Genomic DNA, 19,423 nt, shown 5'->3' with positions numbered 1-19,423 from the left:
GGTAGTGACAGCTACACAACATGAATGTATTTAATATCACTAACCTGTACACTTAAAAATGGTTAAGATGGTAAACTTTATTTTGTATTTTAACACAATAAAATTTGTGGAAAGACAAAAAAACCCCAATTTTTGATATGTAGACACTATCTGTCTTTAATATTATTTAAAATAATTCAGCTAAAAAGCTTTTTTAAAAAGATTTTATTTATTTGAGGGAGAGAGGGAGAGAGAGCATGAGCAGAGGGAAGGGCAGAAGGAGAGGGACAAGCAGACTCCCTGCTGAGCAGGGAGCCCTACATGGAGCTCGATCCCAGAACCCTGAGATCATGACCTGAGCCGAAGTCAGACACAGCCTAGTGAGCCACCTAGGCACCCCAGCTAAAAGTTTTTTAAAGCTTCATTGCAGTATTTCCTTACTCTGAAGCCCATTAGCTCTTTTAATATCATGTTTTATGTGTTTATATGTAAATCTTTAATTTCTTAAAGCTTGGGAACTCTCTTTCTCCATCTTCTGTTCTTCCTTGAGTGTCTAAAATAGACCTGGTGTATAATAAATATATGTGGATTTTTTATTAAAAGGGAGGCACAAAAAGGAGGGATGTCTTATGCCACCATAATGCTGGCAGTACTATCTTTAGCATTTTGTGGAAGGGAGGTCTAGTGGTCATGAACTCATTTAGCTTTTGTTTGTCTGGGATGATTTTATCTCCCTTTAATTTTTGAAGGGCAGTTTTGCCTGATATAGTATTCTTTGTTGGCAGCTTTTTCTTTCAGTGCTTTGAATATCATCCCACTGCCTTCTGGACTATAAGGTTTCTGCTGAAAAATTCCCTCATAGCCTTATGGGGTTTCCTTGGTATGTGAGAACTCACTTTTTTTTTTTTTTCTGTCAAATTCTCTCTTTGTCTTTGAATTTTGACAATTTTATTATAATGTGTCTTGTTATGGATTTCTTTGGGCCCACCTTATTTGAGGTTCTTTGGATTTTCTCGATCTAGATATCCATTTCCTTCTTCTGACTTGGGAAGTTCTTTAACCATTATTTCTTTGAATATGCTTCCTGATCCTTTCCTTCTCTATTCTTTTTCTGGAACTCTCATAATGCATATATTAGTCTCATTGATGGTGCCCTATAAGTCCCTTAAGTTACTCTTTCTCATTCTCTTATCTTGTTTGCTGTTCTTAATAATTTACAGTGACCTCTTTTTGAGTTCACTGATCATTCCTTTTGCTTGGTCTAGTCTGTTATTGAACCCCTCTAGTGCATTTTTCAGTTGTTAGTGTATTGTCAGCTTCATGATTTCTGTTTGGTACTTCGGGCTCTGGATGAATGGATCAAGTCTTTGCTTCCCAAAGGGGAAGCTGAGAACTGGGATTATTTATCCACTCACTTGGTGTTGAGCAGAGGGAGTACCATTGATGACTACTAGCTCAAGCTGCCACCCCTATAGTCCCTGGACATCCAGACAGTTCAGACCCATCAGAGCTCCCAGAACTGGCAATACAGATTCCAGGTCTTTGGGCAGCCCCCTTGAAAATGTACGCATGTTGGACCTCCAAGCAAATCCTTCTCTGCTGGGTGAAGCAGCGAGCTAGATGATCTCTTCCTGCTTGTAAGACACTGCACTGTGGTAAGGTTGCTGATGAGAGGGTGTCTTGAATCTCCCTACTGGCTTTGGTGAGTCTGGTTTTGCATTCTCCCAGAGTAAAGGAGTCTTTCATTTAATTTAGGGTTCATCACAAAGAAAATTAATCCATGAATTGAAGCTGAACCAGTGACTTTGTGAGTGGAAAGGGGAGTCCAGGGCTTCCTACACTGCCATGTTGCTGATGTCTTTTTCCCTCTGAAATATCTTTTCCCTCCAATATTATTAGGATATAATTGATATATAATACTGTGTAAGTTTAAGGCATGCAACATGTTGATTTGATACATTCAGATATTGCAAAATGATTATCACATAGCATTGGTTAACACCTGCATCCTGCCATATAATTACCCTTTCTTTTTTGTGGTGAGAATTTTGAAGACTTACTTTCTCAGCAACTTTCAAATATATAATATGGTGTTTATTAGCTATAACCAAATGTTGTACATTAGATCTCCAGAATGTATTAATATTATAACTGGAAGTCTGTACCCTTGACTAATATTTCCCTATTTCTACTATGCAAAACCCCAAACTGCTCCTTGTTTCTCTGTTTGGCTTTTTTAGATTCTACGTATAAGTGATATCATATAGGATTTATTTTTCTCTGATATATTTCATTTAGTGTAATGCCTTTAAGGTTTATCCAGATTGTCTCAAATGGCAGGAATTTCTGCTTTTCATGGTTGAATAATATAGATATATCACATTTTCTTTTACATTCATTCCTTAATGGACACAGGTTGTTTACATATTTTGGCTATTGTGAATAAGGCTACAATGTACATAGGAGTGAACATACCTTTTTGAGATCATGATTTCAAATCCTTTGGATAAATACCCAGAAGTGGAATTGCTGGATCATATGATAGTTCTATTTTTAAGATTTTGAAGAATTTCCATACTGTTTTCAGTAGTAGCTGAACCAATTTACATTCCCAACAGTATACAAGGGTTCCTTTTTCTCTGAATCCTTGCCAACATTTGTTATTTTTATCTTTTCTATAATAACAAACATAACAGGTGTGAGGTGATATCTCACTGTGGTTTTGATTGGCAGTTACCTGATGATCAGTGATGTTTCATGTACCTGTTGGCCATTTGTATGTCTTCTTTACAAAATGTCTATTCAGGTCCTTTGCCCATTTTCTAATCAATTTATTTGATTTTTTTTTTTTTTTCTACTGAGTTGTATGGGTTCTTTATATGTTTTGGATATTAATGCCTTAAAAGATATATGATTTGCAAATATTTCCTTTCCTCTTTTAGGTTGTCTTTTCATTTTATTGTTTCTTTTGCTGTGAAACAGCTTTTTAAAAAGTTTGATGTAGTTCCACATATTTATTTTTGCTTTTGTTGCTTATGGTTTTGGTGTCATATCCAGGAAATCCCTGCCAAGGCCAATGTCAAGGAGTGCTTTTCCTGTGTTTTCTTCTAGGAGTTTTATTGTTTCAGGTCTTATGTTTAAGTCTTTAGTTTATCTTCAGTTCATTTCTATGAGAGGTATAAGGTAGAGGTTTAATTTCATTTTTCTGCATGTGGTTATACAGCTTTCTCAGCACCATTTATTGAAGAGACTTTCTTTTCTACATTGAGTTTCTTGGCACCCTTGTCAAATATTAGTGAACTGTATCTGTGTGGTTTATTTCTGGACTCTTGATTCTGTTCCACTGGTCTCTCCATTTTTATGCCAGTACTATACTGTTTTTATCACTATAGCTTTGTAGTATAGTTTGAAATCTAGGAAGTGTGTTGCCATTAGTTTTGTTCTTTCTCAGGATTGCTTTGACTATTTAGGGTCTTTAACATTCCATAAGTTTTCCTACATTATGCTTCTATTTTTATTTAGGACTTTTCTTAATTTCTCTTTTGATAAGTTCTTTGAACCATTCGTTATTCAGGGGTATATTGTTTAATCTGCACATATATTTTTTTTAATTTTCTAATTTTACTTCTGTTATTGATTTCTAGTTTTAACCATTGTGGTCAGAAAAGACTGACAGTCTTCTTAAAATTTCTAGGCTTTGTTTTGTGACCCAACATGTGCTCTGTACTGGATAATGTGCCATGTGCATTTGAGAATAATGTGAATGCTACTGTGGTTGAATAGAATATTCTGAATATGTCTGTTAGTTCCCTTTGGAACAATGTATGATTCAAGTCCAACATTTCCTTGTTGATTTTCTGTCTGGATGATCTATCAATTGTAGATAGTGGTTGTTGACTTCTACTATTACTATATTGTTGTCTTTTTCTCCCTTTAGAGCTGTTAGTATTTGCTTAATATATTTAGGTGCTCTGTTGTTGGGTGCATATATATTTGATTGTTATATCTTCTTGATGAATTGACCTCCTTAAATTACATCACTATCTTAGTCTCTTGTTACTGTTTTTTGGCTTAAAGTCTATTTTGCCTGATATAAATATAGCTACCCCTGCTCTCTTTTGGTTACCCCTTTCATGAAATATATTTTACTATCCTTTCACTTTGAGCCTCTGTGTGACCTTAAAGCTCAAGTGAGTCTCTTGTAGGCAGTGTAGTTGGGTCTGGTTTTATTGTCCATTAAGCCATTCTATGCTTTTTGATTTGAGAATTCAATACATTAATGTTTAGAGAATTATTGATAAATTCCATTGATGTGTGGGGCCTGAAGTATTTTTACATGGAAGCATTTTATGGAAGTAGCTCACCTTTTCCCTCTCTCTGTCTCAGATATTAAATCACAGGTGACTAAGTTGATGCTTCCTTTTTTTTAAATAAAGATTTTACTTATTTATTTTAGAGAGTAGAGAGAATGGGGGGAGGGGCAGAAGGAGAGGGAAGGAGACTATCTCAAGCAGACTCCCCACTGAATGCAGAGCCTGATATGGGGCTCGATCCCAGAACCCTGAGATCATGACCTGAGTCAAAATCAATAGTCGGTTATTCAACCGACTGAGCCACCCAGGCACCCCAGTGATGCTTCCTTTTGATTGTATTTACTCTGTACTTCAATTGCTGCAATCCTCTATGTGGACATATTTAGGAGTAGCTGCTTTTCATACTCTTGAACATTGGGCTTAATGTCACTAAGTGTCACCAAGTGCAAGAAACTGGGTCTCCTCACCCATAAACAGAAACATAAATACCTGCCTACCTTCATTACAGTCCTGCCATGGGAATAAAATGTGGTGGGAAGCACAGTCAGTTATAAAATACAAAGAATTAACAACTAAGGCAAACAATTACATAAAAATCACAAAATAAATATCTTTGCCCTAGAGATTCTTGCAGCTACATAAACAAAACAGATACAAACAAAAAACCAAAACAAACAAACAAACAAGAAAAACCCAGTTATTGGCTTTTACTGGGCCCTACCAGGTGAAAAATGCATTTTCTTGATGCCTCTACCTTATTAGAATCTCTGCAAACAGCATTCTCACAGCAGGTCATTGCAGTTCCTGATGTGACTAGCTCTTGGCATTGTCTGTTCAAGAACGTGCACCCACTGGCTTCTGGAAATAGCAGAGTCAAGGTCATGTTCCAGAATGTCCCAAACTTAACTTCCAATCACTGTCTTCTTTCATGCTTTTGGGTCTTGCAGTGATATCAGTTCAAAGCCTGCAAAATAGAGGCAAGAGTAGGAAGGTTGATGCCCAAAAGGCCTGAATCTTTTAGGGCCAAAGGAGAGTTATGTAATGGAACCAGAGCAGACATAGTCTTGGGAAGAAAAGAAAATTTAGGTCAGGAGTGGGATGGCCAGAGCATTGGGCTTTGATAGTCAAGAGAACAATGCAGAAATACTGCCATCCTAAGTCCCAGAAGTTGAGCTGAAAAAGGCCACAAAGAAGATGTTGGGTTTTTCAGAGTGGTGGGAGATCCCAGGAGCAATCTTGGAGATAACCTGCATTTTGCTGCTTTCAATTTTCCTCCAGTGTGTGGAAGAAGATGGAGCAGGTTACTGACCTAGCTCCCCAAGCCACTCAAAGGAACTAAGGGCTGATTGGAAAGAGCTGTTCCAATGGCAGTAAAGCAGTGTTATATGACAATGACCTGTCCCTATCTAAAATGTTGTATTTTGTTTATCATGAATTTTTCTTGCCATTAATTTTGATTTTTAAAAATATTGAGTTAAGATATTATTTGATTATTGAATTTTTGCTCCTGTACCCCCTTAAATTTTGCACCATTTTAATCCTGGCCCTTGGATAAAATTTGTGGGAATCAAGAAGTTCAAATTAGATTTAATCAAATCAAATCAAATCAAATCAAATTTGGGACAAAACAAAAAGAAGCTAATTACTTACTGATTAGTTCAAGAGTAGGTCTTTTCAAAAGACAGTTGGATTCTGCTCACAAATCTATTTTGACTTGTTTTGTAGCATCTTTTACATGTATGGATTGTGTCAAGAGAGAGAATGAAGTTTATTGATCATGTCCTCCAACTATGAAACTCTGTGAAATTGCTGAAGGGAGCTCCTTTGCCAGTTAATAGTGGTGACAACAAAAGATCTCAGGTTTTATTACATGTGATTAACATGATCAACACAATGCACCTCTAAATCACCAAGTCATAGTGATAGGGCAGCTATTATTACATTTGAATTTTTTATGATTTTAAAATTAGACATAACTAAACATATAAAAGGGTGAAGTAGATGAACATTGGTGTCCTTCCTGATTTTAAAATTAAATAGCTCTTTTTTTATTGAAGTATAGTTGACACACAATGTTACATTAGTTTCAGGTGTATAATATCGTGATTCAACAACTCTATGCATTTTGCTATGCTCACCACAAGTGTAGCTACCATCTGTCACCATACAATGCTATTACAATATTAACTGTATTCCCTATGCTGTAACTTTTATCCCCATGATTATTCATTCCATAACTGGAAGTCTGTATATCCCATTACCCTTCAGTCATTTGCCCATCTTCCCCCCACACCCACTGGCTACCATCCGTTTGTTCTCTGTATTTATGGGTCTGTTTCTGCTTTTTGTTTGTTAATATGTTTTGTTCTTAGATTCCCCATATAAGTGAAATCATATGATAGTTTCTTTGTCTGACTTATTTCACTTAGCATAATACCCTTTGGTCCATAAATGTTGTCACCAATCTCAAGATCTCATTATTTTTTATGGTTCAGTAATATTCCATTACACACACACACACACACACACACACTATATCTTCTTTAGCCGTTCATATATTGATGGACACTTGGGTTGCTTCCATATTTTGGCTACTGTAAATAATGCTGCAGTAAATATAGGGGTGCATATAACTTTTCAAATTTTTTTTTTTTTTTTTGGCTGTTTGTTCTCTTTGGGTAAATACCCAGTAGTGGAATTACTGGATCATATGATATTTCTATTTTTAATTTTTCAGGGAACATCCATACTGTTTTCAACAGGGACTATACCAATTTACATTCCCACCAATGGTGCACAAGGGTTCCTTTTTCTCTACATCCTTTCCATCACTTATTTTTTGTTTTCTTTTTGATTCTGGTCATTCTGAGAGGCGTAAGGTGATGTCTCATTTTGGTTTTTATTTGCATTTTCAGGATGATTAGTGATCAATATCTTTTCAGATGTCTGTTAGCCATCTGCATGTCTTCTTTGGAAAATGTCTATCTAGGTCCTCTGCTCATTTTTTAATTGGATTGTTTGGTTTTTTGGACTTGAGTTGTATAAGTTCTTTCCATAATTTGGATATTAAGCCCTTATTGGGTATATCATTTGCAAATATCTTCTCCTATTTAGTAGGTTGCCTTTTTGCTTTGGTGATGGTTTCCTTTGCTATGCAAAAGCTTTTTATTTTGGTGTAGTCCTAATAGTTTATTTTTGCTTTTGTTTCCCTTGCCTGGGGAGACATATCTAGAAAAATGTTGCTATGATCAATGTCAAAGAAATTTTTGCCTATGTTTTCTTGTAGGAGTTTTATGGATTTGTGCCTTATAGTTAGGTCTTTAATGCATTTTGAATTTATTTTTGTGTATGGTGTGAGAAGATGGTCCATTTTTATTCTTTTTCATGTAGCTGTCCAGTTTTTCTGCACTATTTATTGAAGACACTGTCTTTTCCCCAGTGTATATTCTTGCCTCCTTTGTCATAGATTGATTGACAACATAAGTGTGGGTTTATTTCTGGTCTTTATATTAAGTTCTATTGAGCTATGTGTTTATTTTGTTCCAGTACCATGTGTTTTGATTACTACAGCTTTGCTGAATATCTTGAAATCTGGGATTGTGATACCTCCAGCTTTGTTTTTCTTTCTCAACATTGCTTTGGCTATTTGAGGTCTTTCATGGTTCCATAAAAATTTGAATATTATTTGTTCTAGTTCTGTGAAAAATGCTGTTGGTGTTTTGATTGGGATTGCATAGAATCTGTTGATTGCTTTGGGTAGTATGAACATTTTAATAATATTGATTCTTCCAATCCACGAGCATGGAATATCTTTCCATTATTTTGTGTTGTCTTCAACTTCTTTCATCAATGTTTTATAGTTTTCAGAGTATAGGTCTTTCATTTTCTTAGTTAAGTTTATTCCTAGGTATTTTATTATTTCTGGTGCATGTGAAAGGAGTTGTTTTCTTTATTTATCTTTCTGCTACTTCATTATTAATGTACACAAATGCAACCAAATTTTGTGTATTAATTATGTATCATGCAATTTTACTGATTCATTTATTACTTCTTTTTTTAAAAATTTCTTATTGTTACGTTAATCACCATACATTACATCATTAGTTTTTGATGTAGTGTTCCATGATTCATTGTTTGTGCATAACACCCAGTGCTCCATGCAGAACGTGCCCTCTTTAATACCCATCACCAGGCTAACCCATCCTCCCACCTCCCTCCCCTCTAGAACCCTCAGTTTGTTTTTCAGAGTCCATCATCTCTCATGGTTTGTCTCTCCCTCCGATTTCCTCATTCTTCCCCTCCTGCTATCTTCTTCTTTTTTTTTTTCTTAACATATATTGCATTATTTGTTTCAGAGGTACAGATCTGGGATTCAACAGTCTTGCACAATTCACAGCGCTCACCATAGCACATACCCTCCCCAATATCTATCACCCAGCCACCCCATCCCTCTCACCCCACCCCCCACTCCAGCAACCCTCAGTTTGTTTCCTGAGATTAAGAATTCCTCAAAACAGTGAGGTCATATGATACATGTCTTTCTCTGATTGACTTATTTCGCTCAGCATAACACCCTCCAGTTCCATCCACGTCATTGCAAATGGCAAGATCTCATTCCTTTTGATGGCTGCATAATATTCCATTGTATATGTATATACAACATCTTCTTTATCCATTCATCTGTCGATGGACATCTTGGCTCTTTCCACAGTTTGGCTATTGTGGACATTGCTGCTATAAACATCGGGGTGCACGTACCCCTTCGGATCCCTACATTTGTATCTTTGGGGTAAATACCCAGTAGTGAAATTGCTGGATCGTATGGTAGCTCTATTTTCAACTCTTTGAGGAACCGCCATACTGTTTTCCAGAGTGGTTACACCAGCTTGCATTCCCACCAACAGTGCAGGAGGGTTCCCCTTTCTCCGCATCCCCGCCAACATCTGTCATTTCCTGACTTGTTAATTTTAGCCATTCTGACTGGTGTGAGGTGGTATCTCATTGAGGTTTTGATTTGGATTTCCCTGATGCCGAGCGATGTTGAGCACTTTTTCATGTGTCTATTGGCCATTTGGATGTCTTCTTTGGAAAAATGTCTGTTCATGTCTTCTGCCCATTTCTTGATTGGATCATTTGTTCTTTGGGTGTTGAGTTTGATAAGTTCTTTATAGATTTTGGATACTAGCCCTTTATCTGATATGTCATTTGCAAATATCTTCTCCCATTCTGTCGGTTGTCTTTTGGTTTTGTTGACTGTTTCTTTTGCTATGCAAAAGCTCTTTATTTTGATGAGGTCCCAATAGTTCATTTTTGCCCTTGCTTCCCTTGCCTTTGGCGATGTTTCTAGGAAGAAGTTGCTGCGGCTGAGGTCGAAGAGGTTGCTGCCTGTGATCTCCTTTAGGATTTAGGATTTTGATGGACTCCTGTCTCACATTGAGGTCTTTCAACCATTTTGAGTCTATTTTTGTGTGTGGTGTAAGGAAATGGTCCAGTTTCATTCTTCTGTATGTGTATTCTGTTGCTTTGGGATGGAATGTTCTGAATATGTCTGTGAAGTCCATTTGGTCCAGTGTGTCACTTAAAGTCTTTATTTCCTTGTTGATCTTTTGCTTAGATGATCTGTCCATTTCAGTGAGGGGGTGTTAAAGTCCCCCAGTATTATTGTATTGTTGTCGATGTGTTTCTTTGCTTTTGTTATTAATTGCCTTATGTAATTGGCTGCTCCCGTGTTAGCGGCATAGATATTTACAATTGTTAGATCTTCTTGTTGGATAGACCCTTTAAGTAGGATATAGTATCCTTCCTCAACTCTTATTAGAGTCTTTGGTTTAAAATCTAATTTGTGTGATATAAGGATTGTCACCCCAGCTTTCTTTTGATGTCCATTAGCATGGTAAATGGTTTTCCACCCCCTCACTTTCATTCTGGGGGTGTCTTTGGGTCTAAAATGAGTCTCTTGCAGACAGCATAGCCTTTGCTGGGGTAAGTAATCTGCTCAGGTTTGCTCTTGGGAGCTTTTGTTCCCTGCAAGCTTTCTGTACAGCTTTGGAGGACGAGAGTGAAATGGCGGACTCCCAATCTCTGCCCCAGAGGAGCCGAGAACTTGGGGCCGCAATCCTCAGTGCGCCCCCAGAGAAAAGCAGTCAGTCACTCCCATCTCCTTGGTCTCCAGCCACGCTCCGTGCTCACCCGGCCTGTGACCGAGCGTTTCTATCCCTGGCACACGACCCGGTGTGGAGTCTCCAATCCCAGCATATCCCTGGGGTGTGCTCCTGCGCCGCTCCTGCCGGGGGAGGAAGGGGAGTCTCCCCGGATCTGCCGCTTGTTGGTCCCTGCTAGAGGAGCAGTGGCCCGACTGTGCCGCGGATCACAGTTTATGGCAACCCCAAGCTGAGAGCCCACTCCCTGGCTCCGTCTCTGCAGCTGGCTTCCCCACTCCAATACCCGGGGGCTCTGCCGCACTCAGGCACCCCCAGTCTTTCTGTGACCCTGAGGGTCCTGAGACCACACTGTCCTACAAGGGTTCCACCCCCCGCTTAGCCACTGGAGCGACGTCCCTCAGCGGAGCCGACTTCTAAAAGTTCCGATTTTGTCCTCCGCGGCTCTATCACTTGCCAGAAGCAGCCGACGGAGGCCCCCTCCCCCACCATCTATCTTCCCGAATATCGCCTCGGATTCACTTCTCCGCAAGTCCTACCTTCCAGAAAGTGGTCGCTTTTCCGTTCAGAGAGTTGTTGCTATTATTTTCTTTGATCTCCTGTTGAGTTTGTAAGTGTTCAGAATGGTTTGATCCCCATTCAGCTGAATTCCTGAGACCAGAATATTCCAGGTCTCCTACTCCTCCGCCATCTTGCTCCGCCCACCTCATTTATTACTTCTAATAGTTCTTTTGGTGGAATCTTTAGGGTTTTCTATATGCAGTATCATGTCCTCTGCAAATAGAGACTTACTTATTCCTTACAAATTTGAATACCTTTAATATCTTTTTTTGCCTAATTGCTGTGGCTAGAATTTCTAGTAATATGTTGAGTAAAAGTGGTGAGAGTGGGACATTCTTGTCTTATTCTGGATCTTAGAGGAAATTTGCTCAGTTTTTCACCATTGGGTATGATGTTATCTGTGGGTTTTTCATATATGACCTTTATTGCATTGAGGTATATTCCCTCTAAACCCACTTTGTGGAGGGTTTTTATCATGAATGGCTGTTGTACTTTGTCAAATACTTTTTCTTCTTCTAATGAGATGATTATATGATTTTTATCCCTTGTTTTGTTAATGTGGTGTATCATATTGATTGATTTGTAAATATTGAACCATCACTGCATCCCCAGAATAAATCCCACTTGATCATGATGAATGATCCATTTCATATATTGTTGGATGTGATTTGCTGATATTTTGTTGAGGATTTTGCATGTATGTCCCTCAGAGATATTGACCTATAGGTTTCCTTTTTGTCATGTGTTTATGTGGTTTTGGTATCAAGGTGATGCTGGCTGCAGTAGAGTGTATTTGAAGCTTTCCTTCTATTTTTTGGAAGTTTGAGGAGAATAGGTATTAACTCTTCCTTAAATGTTTGGTAAAATTCACCTGTGAATCCTTTTGGTCCTGGACTTTTATGCTTTGGTAGTTTTTTGATTACTGATTCAATTTCATGTGTGTTCAGATTTTCTATTTCTTCTTGATTCAGTTTTGATAGATTTTATGTTTCTAGGAATTTATGTGTTTTTTCTAGGTTGTCCAATTCATTGGCATATAATTTTTCATAGTAGTTTCTTATAATTCTTTGTATTTCTGTGGTGTGAGTTGTTACTTCTCTTTCAATTCTGATTTCATTTTTTTGAGTCCTCTCTCTTTTTTTCTTGATGAGTATGGCTAAAGGTTTATCAATTTTGTTTATTGTTTCAAAGAACCAACCAGCTCTTTATTTCATTGGTCTTTTCTATCTTTTTAAATTCTTTTTTCATTTATTTCTACTCTGATCTTTATTCTTTCCTAATCGGGGGGGGGGGGGGGTCCCAGGGCTTTCTCCACAGAGGGCATACTGGCAGGATAGCTGAAGCTGAGGTTGGTGCAGTCCATGTTGTCCTAAGGCACTTCATGCAGATGGTACCCTGGCAGGGTAGCTGGAGCAAGGCAGGGTAAGGGCTAGGCATCCCAGGGCACTCTGTGCAGGGGTTGCTCTTATGGGGTGTCTGGAGCTGAAGCAGATGTGAGCTGGGAGGTCCCAGGGCATTCTGAGCTGGGGGTTTCCGGGCAAGCCATCTGTAGCCAAGGTGGCATGGGCCTAGTGTGTTCTCCAGGTGCTTAACACCTGTGTCATTTTGGCAAGATGGCTGGAGCTGTAGTGAGCACTGACCAGGGGTGTCCTGGTGCACAGTGTTTGGGCCACCTTGGTGGGATTGTTGAGCATGGTGTGGGCTAGGGTCATGGGGCTCACTGAGGTGGTAGGCCAACTAGGGAACTTAGGTCTCTCTCCTGTCCATGCTATCAAGGTGGAAAGAGGATGCAAATTGTGGTGCTTGCCAACCCCACAAACTCAAGTAGAGTTCCAGGAGCTTCCCTGCCATGAGGCAGGATTCTGAGACTAATTCCTTTATATTCTAGTTGCTCTTTTAAACCACAGCTTTTTTTCTGTGCCCATGTTGTCCAGGGCTTTTATGAGCTAGGGAATCAGGGCTCACTGAAGCAGCTGACTAGCTGTGGCATCAGGACCCTGCTCTTGGCTATGCTATCAAGGTGGAGGGGATATGTAAATTGTGGTACTCACCAGTCCCTCTGACCTATAGAGTACCAGCAGCTCTCCCAGCATTTGGTGGAGTTCTAGGGCTGGATCTCTTAAATTCTAGTTGCTCTTTTAAACTGTAGCTTTCTCTCCCTATGATTCAGGACAGATGAATCTGCTCATGGTCCCTCAGTCCTATCCCTCCCCACTGTAACATCAGGGGTGGGGCTTTCCTTTGTTACCATGTTTCCATCTCTGTTGCAGTTCTCTGTATGGTCTTTCTGTCTTTCATTGTACAGAAGCCATTCAGCCAGTACGCAGTTCTTCAGGAGGAATTTATAAATAGGTATAGATTTGGTGTGAGCATGGAAGGAAGTGAGTTCAGGGTCTTCCTAAGTGGCCATCTGGGACTGGAACCATTCAAAATTTTTATTTTAGTGATTGTTAGGATAGGAGGGAACAGAAATGAGAACTTTAATATGAAAGAAGAGTTAAGAAATATGCTCTTTGGGTTTCTTATCAGTATTGCATTATAGATACTCTTTCTCTCCTGTTTTGTTTGGACTAACAAGCTATATTTTCACACTGGGTAGGAAACTAAGGCAGAAAATAAACAATTTACAGGACAAAGGGCTATGGTTGCTTATATTTCTAATAATATAATGCCATTTGAATAATGTTGCTGTTTATTTTCTGTTTGGTAGAGAACAAATTCTACCAGGCTTAAAATGAGGAGCTCTCTTTTTAATGCTAGATCTACCTCAGCAATTTTTTTTTTTAGTCTAATACAGTTAATTTAATTAGTAACATAACTAATAATTTAATTAATACATACATTTCACCTTATATTTCTCATATCTTAAAAGGCAGAAAAAAGTCAAATACATAAAAATATTCAATGCTCTGTGAACAAACAAGGTGTAAGCCATGCCATGTTATCTAATTCTAAACCTGGTACAATCATTTTTTAAAAAAATTATTTATTTATTTATTTATTTATTTATTATGTTCAGTTAGCCACCATATAGTACATCATTATTCTGATGTTCCTACCTCCATACTTAAGAAAGCTCTTCCCCCCTAGCTGCTCTCAGGATAGCTTCCTTGGCTCTAAGATTTGCAAGTTTTACTATTATATGCCAGGGTGTTGTTCTATTTTTATCAATCTTGGGAGGGGTCCTCTCTGCCTCTTGGACATAAATGCTTGTTTCCTTCCCCAGATTAGGGAAGTTCTCAGCTATGATTTGCTCAAACATACCTTCTACTCCTCTCTCTCTCTCCACCCCCTCATGGATCCCAGTAATTCTGACATTGGAACATTTCATGGCATCATTGATCTCTCTAAGTCTGTTCTCATGGGCTTCTAGCTGCCTATCCCTATCCTCCTTGGCTTCCTTCCTTTCTATCAGTTTATCTTCTATATCACTAATTCGTTCTTATGCCTCATTTACCCTGGATGTTAGAGTATCCAGTTTAGACTGCATCTCATTCATAGCATTTTTTAGTTCGGCCTGATTAGATCTCATTTATGCCCTTCGAGATTCTATATTATCACTAATGCTTTTCTCAAGCCTAGCTATTGACTTCATAATTGTTAGCCTGAATTCTATCTCTGACATTTCGCTTATATCCATAGCCATCTGTGGCAGAGGCCATTGTCTCTGGTTCTTCTCTTTGTTGGGAGTTCCTCCTCCTAGTCATTTTGTTGAGGGATGGTTGAGGAAGTGTACAGGGTCCAAATTATCAACCATGACCCAAGTAAGATCCACCCTAGGAAAATCTGGAGCAGTCAGAAGCCACCACCAAAAAAAACAAAGCCAAAACAAGAATAAAACTTAAAAATTTAAAAATTAAAAAAACATTAAAAATTTTAAAAAAAGAAAAAAAGGAGGGGCAAGGGGAAGGGGGGCTATAATTTCTCAGTGTGGACAAAGTAGGGTGTTTCAGTTGTTCCTGGGTGTATTTTGTTCTGTTTGTTAGAGGACACTACTTCCCAAAATTACAGGGAAAGTAAAACTTGTATTTATATAAAGGTAAAATTGAATAGGGAAAAAAGGACTACAATGAAGCATATACTTATAAAAAAAATAGGTGTGAAAAAGTACAAGTTAAAAAGCTACTATGAAATATAAAGTGATGTATTAAACATCTGGTTGAAATGAGAAAAAAGGTAAAAAAAAAAAAAACAGAGAATAAGCATAAGAGAAAGAATAAAAAGAAAAAGAGACTTGTATCTGAAAAATAAACAAGCCATGAGGCAACGACTGGAGCTCAATATACTATTTTCCCCTGGTGTTGGGATTTTACAGTTTTATAGGGACCTTAGGGTTGTCCTCCTCTTGTTCTTCCAGCCTGTCTTCTGGGGAAGGGCCTGCTGCGGTTTCTCAGGCACCCCTGCTTGGGCGGAGTTGCCCTGCCCCCTGTCAGGAGGGTGGGATCAGTGGAAATTGGATTTTTGAGCTTTTGTTCTCTGGCGGCTTTCCGTGCCTCCTTAAGGGTCAGAGCAAAAATGGTCACACCCAAACCTCTGGCCCAGAGCAGAGAAATTGCAGTCGGCTCTCTTCACTGTACCCTCCAGAACTAACAGTCTCCATTTTTGTGTGTGACCGCAGTGACTCTCCCAGAGGTCTTCCCAGGGGCCCAGAAGTGCCCCTGCCCTTTGTGCTTCTAAAACCATGAGTCCCGAGCACCTACAGCTCTTGGATCCTGTCTGGGCGCTGCTCTAGAGCCCTTTCCTGGCCGCTACCACTCTGTGAGTTTTTGCCAGGTCCCTGGCGCAGGATGCTTTTGCGATCAGGTGTTACATCACTTTCCAGGAGCCAGTTTATGGAGGTGCCCTCTCCTTACTGTTTATCTTCTTTTTTTTTTTAAGATGATTTTTTTTTGACAGAGAGAGACACAGTGAGAGAAGGGGAACACAAGCAGAGGGAGAGGCAGAGGAAGAAGCAGGCTCCCCCCACCCCCCAGGCAGGGAGCCCCATGCGGGGCTAGATCCCAGGACCCTGGGATCATGACCCCAGCCGAAGGCAGAGGCTTAACGACTGAGCCACCCAGGTGTCCCCCCTTCTGTTTATCTCCCTGAAGCTCCCTTCCTACTTTGTGACAGGCAGCGCTTTTCTGCTTCTAGCGATCCAGATATATATTCTCACATCTCAAGCTGATTTCATGGGTGTTCAGAATGGTTTGGTAGATATCCAGCTAAATTCAGGGGACCGGTTGAAACAGGGTCCCCTACTCCTCCGCCATCTTGCCTCCCCAAAAGCTACCTTAGCAAATTTTTAATGCTAGGTAATTATAAACCTCCTTAGGTATCACATTATAATTTCCAAGGTGAGTTTTTTATTTCTACAATGATTATTGGTACTGTAATTTACTTAAGTTTTTTTTTTTTTTCTTTTAGCTTCTAGAGGTGGTCCATTTGCTTGTTATGATGAAGTAAATACAAGAGGAGATAGATATGGAAACTGTGGTCGAGACTTTTGTAGTTATCCGTATGTATTTAGAAATTTATAATTTCGTTTGGGATGTAGGTTATATATTGCTAAGATCCTAGAATATATGGCAATTTATAACAGGTTTCTTTGTTTCATGATCTGAACTGAACAATATTACTCATTGCCTACAAATGGCATGTGTTCAGTGCCTATAATGTTACAACAATGATATTTGTAGTGAGATTTATTCTATTTTACTAAAGAAAGAATTGAAGACTGATGATAATTTGCTCAAATTTCAGAAGCTAATATAAGACAGACCAGGGCTGTCAGATTGCAGATATCATTAATTTTTCTCTTGGCACATAATCTCACAGAACAAAAAGAGCCACTTCGTACATAAATCAGTGTGCTCAAAAAGTTTTCTGAGAGAATATTGTTGAGACCTGGAGTTAAATTAGTAAGATACTTTTTTTTTTAACTTACGCATATTAGCAATCTATGTTATTTTAGTAAATAAGAGAATTTTTTTCTGCCTTATGCTTCTAGTAATCTTCTATGTGGAAAATTAGTTTGTGCCTGGCCACACAAAGCATTAATATCACGTGCAAATTTATCTGTGATTTACACACATGTCCGAGAAGAAATGTGTGTAACTACATTTCGAATCACAGACAAGAAACCTAAAAATACATGGACAACATTTCAAACACCTGAAGATAGAGATGATACATTTGTACAAGATGGCACTGTGTGTGGTCCTGCTATGGTAATTAGAACTACAAAATTTCAAGTGTTTTACAAATTGTTTTTTATAGTTATACTCATTTTGACAATATACTAAGCAATTCATTTTTAAACAGCCTTGTTAAAATAATAGTCACCCATGATATATACAATTCATTGCTCTTGGTTAATGTATGGAATTGTATAACCACCACCATATCCAGTTTTAGAACATACCATTACTCTTGCCCATAAGCAACATATCCAATTTTCCCAATTACTAACATCTAACAATAATATGGTACATTTGTTATAGTCAATGAACTAATAATGTTCATACATTATATTAAATAAATTCCATACTTCATTCAGATTTATTTTACCTAATGTTTTTCCCAGGATTCCACCCAGAATACCACATTACATTTATTCATTATGTATTCATAGGCTTCTCTTGACAGTGATGGCCTTGACATTTTCGAGAACTGGTCAGGTATTCTGTAGTATGTCCCTCAAATTAAGATTTGTCTGATGTTTCTCTTATGACTAGTCTGGGTTTATGTATTCTTGGGAGGAAGACCTCAGAGGTAAAGTATCTTTCATCATATCATTATCAAGTGTTGATGTTAACCTTGATCACCTGCCTGAGGTAATATTTGTCAAATTTCTCACTGTTAAGTTACTCTTTATTTCCCTTTCCATACTGTATTTCCTTGAAAGAAGTTACTGTGCATAGCCCATACTTAAGGAGTAGGAAGTTATGTTTCACCTTCTTGGGGGCTCAGTAGTTACATAAATTATTTTGAATTCCTCTGCACCAAAGGTTTGTCTGTTCTCCATTTATTTATTCAGTCATTTATTTGTAACAGTATAGACTCATGGATATTTATGTTATGGTCTGGGTTATAATCCAGTACTACTTTATTGATTTCATTGTTCAAGTTTTTCTAGCTTTGGCCATTGGGAGTTCTTTCCGTTGACTCCTGTCTCTTTGACAAACTCTTAACATTGTGAGATTTTTTTTTTTCTTTTTGAGTGCTTCCTTACTTTCCAGAATCACAAAATGTTCTACATTCAGATTGAATGTTTCCTGCCCCAGTTCCTAAAATCAGCCATTCTCCAAGGAACCCTGGTTCATTTGAATGGGAAATGATATTTAGAAACCAAGATCTAGGTATTAATTTTGCTTTTTCCTATTGAGAGTGTCACTTCTGGCCCCATCAGCAGACAGAGCTAGGAAATGTATATCTATATCTATATATGATTCATACATATGAAAACATAGATATATATACATGAATATATGCATATATGTATAAATGTATGTATATTCACTCATATTTTATATATATATATATTTCTGTATCTACTTGTCTACATTAAAAAGCGTGAGGTCAAAATTACACTTTCAAATTGAATTCATAATATAGGGTTCATTCTAGCCTTCTATCTTTTCATATTTGTGACAGTTTTCTTTGATAGTGATATACTTTGACACTTTCTTTGACAGTGATATATATGAATTCTATCCTTGGATGTCTTTGGAATACACATTAACCTATCTCAGAATTGCTAACTCATTCTACTATGAAATTCTTTTTGCCCTTAGCCTGAAGTGTATGTAAAAATATTTTATTCAAGAATTATTTGGGTTAATTCATTTTTCCTCCTTAACGTGGTTAGATTATTCATTTGAAAAACAGTAAGCTTTTTGGATTTCTCCCTGTCCTGTTCATTTTATTTTATTTTAGTTTCTGATATGTGAAATATAAAATGATTTTTAAGATTCAAAACTGTAGGGGCACCTGGGTGGCTCAGTCGGTTAAGTGCCCAACTCTTGATTTTAGTTCAGGTTGTGATCTCAGGTTTGTGAGATTGAGCCTCAAGACTGGTTCTGTGCTCAGCACAAGTCTGCTTGTGTCTTTCCCTCTGCTCCTACCCTCCCCCCCACACCTACGCACGTGTTCTCTCTCTCTCAAATAAATAAAATCTTTAAAAATTTTTTTAAAAAGATTCAAAACTATATATGGTTGTACTCAGAGAATCATTTTTTATCCTTCTACTCCATTCCCATCCCTGCAAACCTATCCATTCTCATTACTCTCCCCTACTCCCAATAGAGAAACAATTAGTTTTTATTATTAGTTTCTATTATTTTAGTTTTTATTTAGTTTTAGTTATCTTACCTTTTATTTTTTGCACAATGGGGCAGATATGTACATTTTTTATATCTCCTTTGTTAAAAA

General features: G+C 38.0%; 1 protein-coding gene across 1 annotated transcript in view; it reads left to right on the top strand.

The window, feature by feature from the left end:
* LOC116637818 (disintegrin and metalloproteinase domain-containing protein 5-like) overlaps positions 1-19,423 on the top strand; it is a 168,614-nt gene that overhangs the window by 94,554 nt on the left and 54,637 nt on the right. Inside the window, exons 15-16 of the mRNA XM_032413358.1 lie at positions 16,418-16,508; positions 17,001-17,220. Of these exons, the coding sequence (XP_032269249.1) occupies positions 16,418-16,508; positions 17,001-17,220 (311 nt within the window). The remainder of the gene's footprint in view (positions 1-16,417; positions 16,509-17,000; positions 17,221-19,423) is intronic.

The sequence above is a fragment of the Phoca vitulina genome, unplaced genomic scaffold, assembly GCF_004348235.1.
Source record: "Phoca vitulina isolate PV1807 unplaced genomic scaffold, GSC_HSeal_1.0 scaffold15, whole genome shotgun sequence".
In the NCBI taxonomy this organism is placed as follows: Eukaryota; Metazoa; Chordata; class Mammalia; order Carnivora; family Phocidae; genus Phoca; species Phoca vitulina.
The sequence above is the reverse complement of the archived record's forward strand: the minus strand, read 5'-3'. Positions and strand labels throughout refer to the sequence as shown.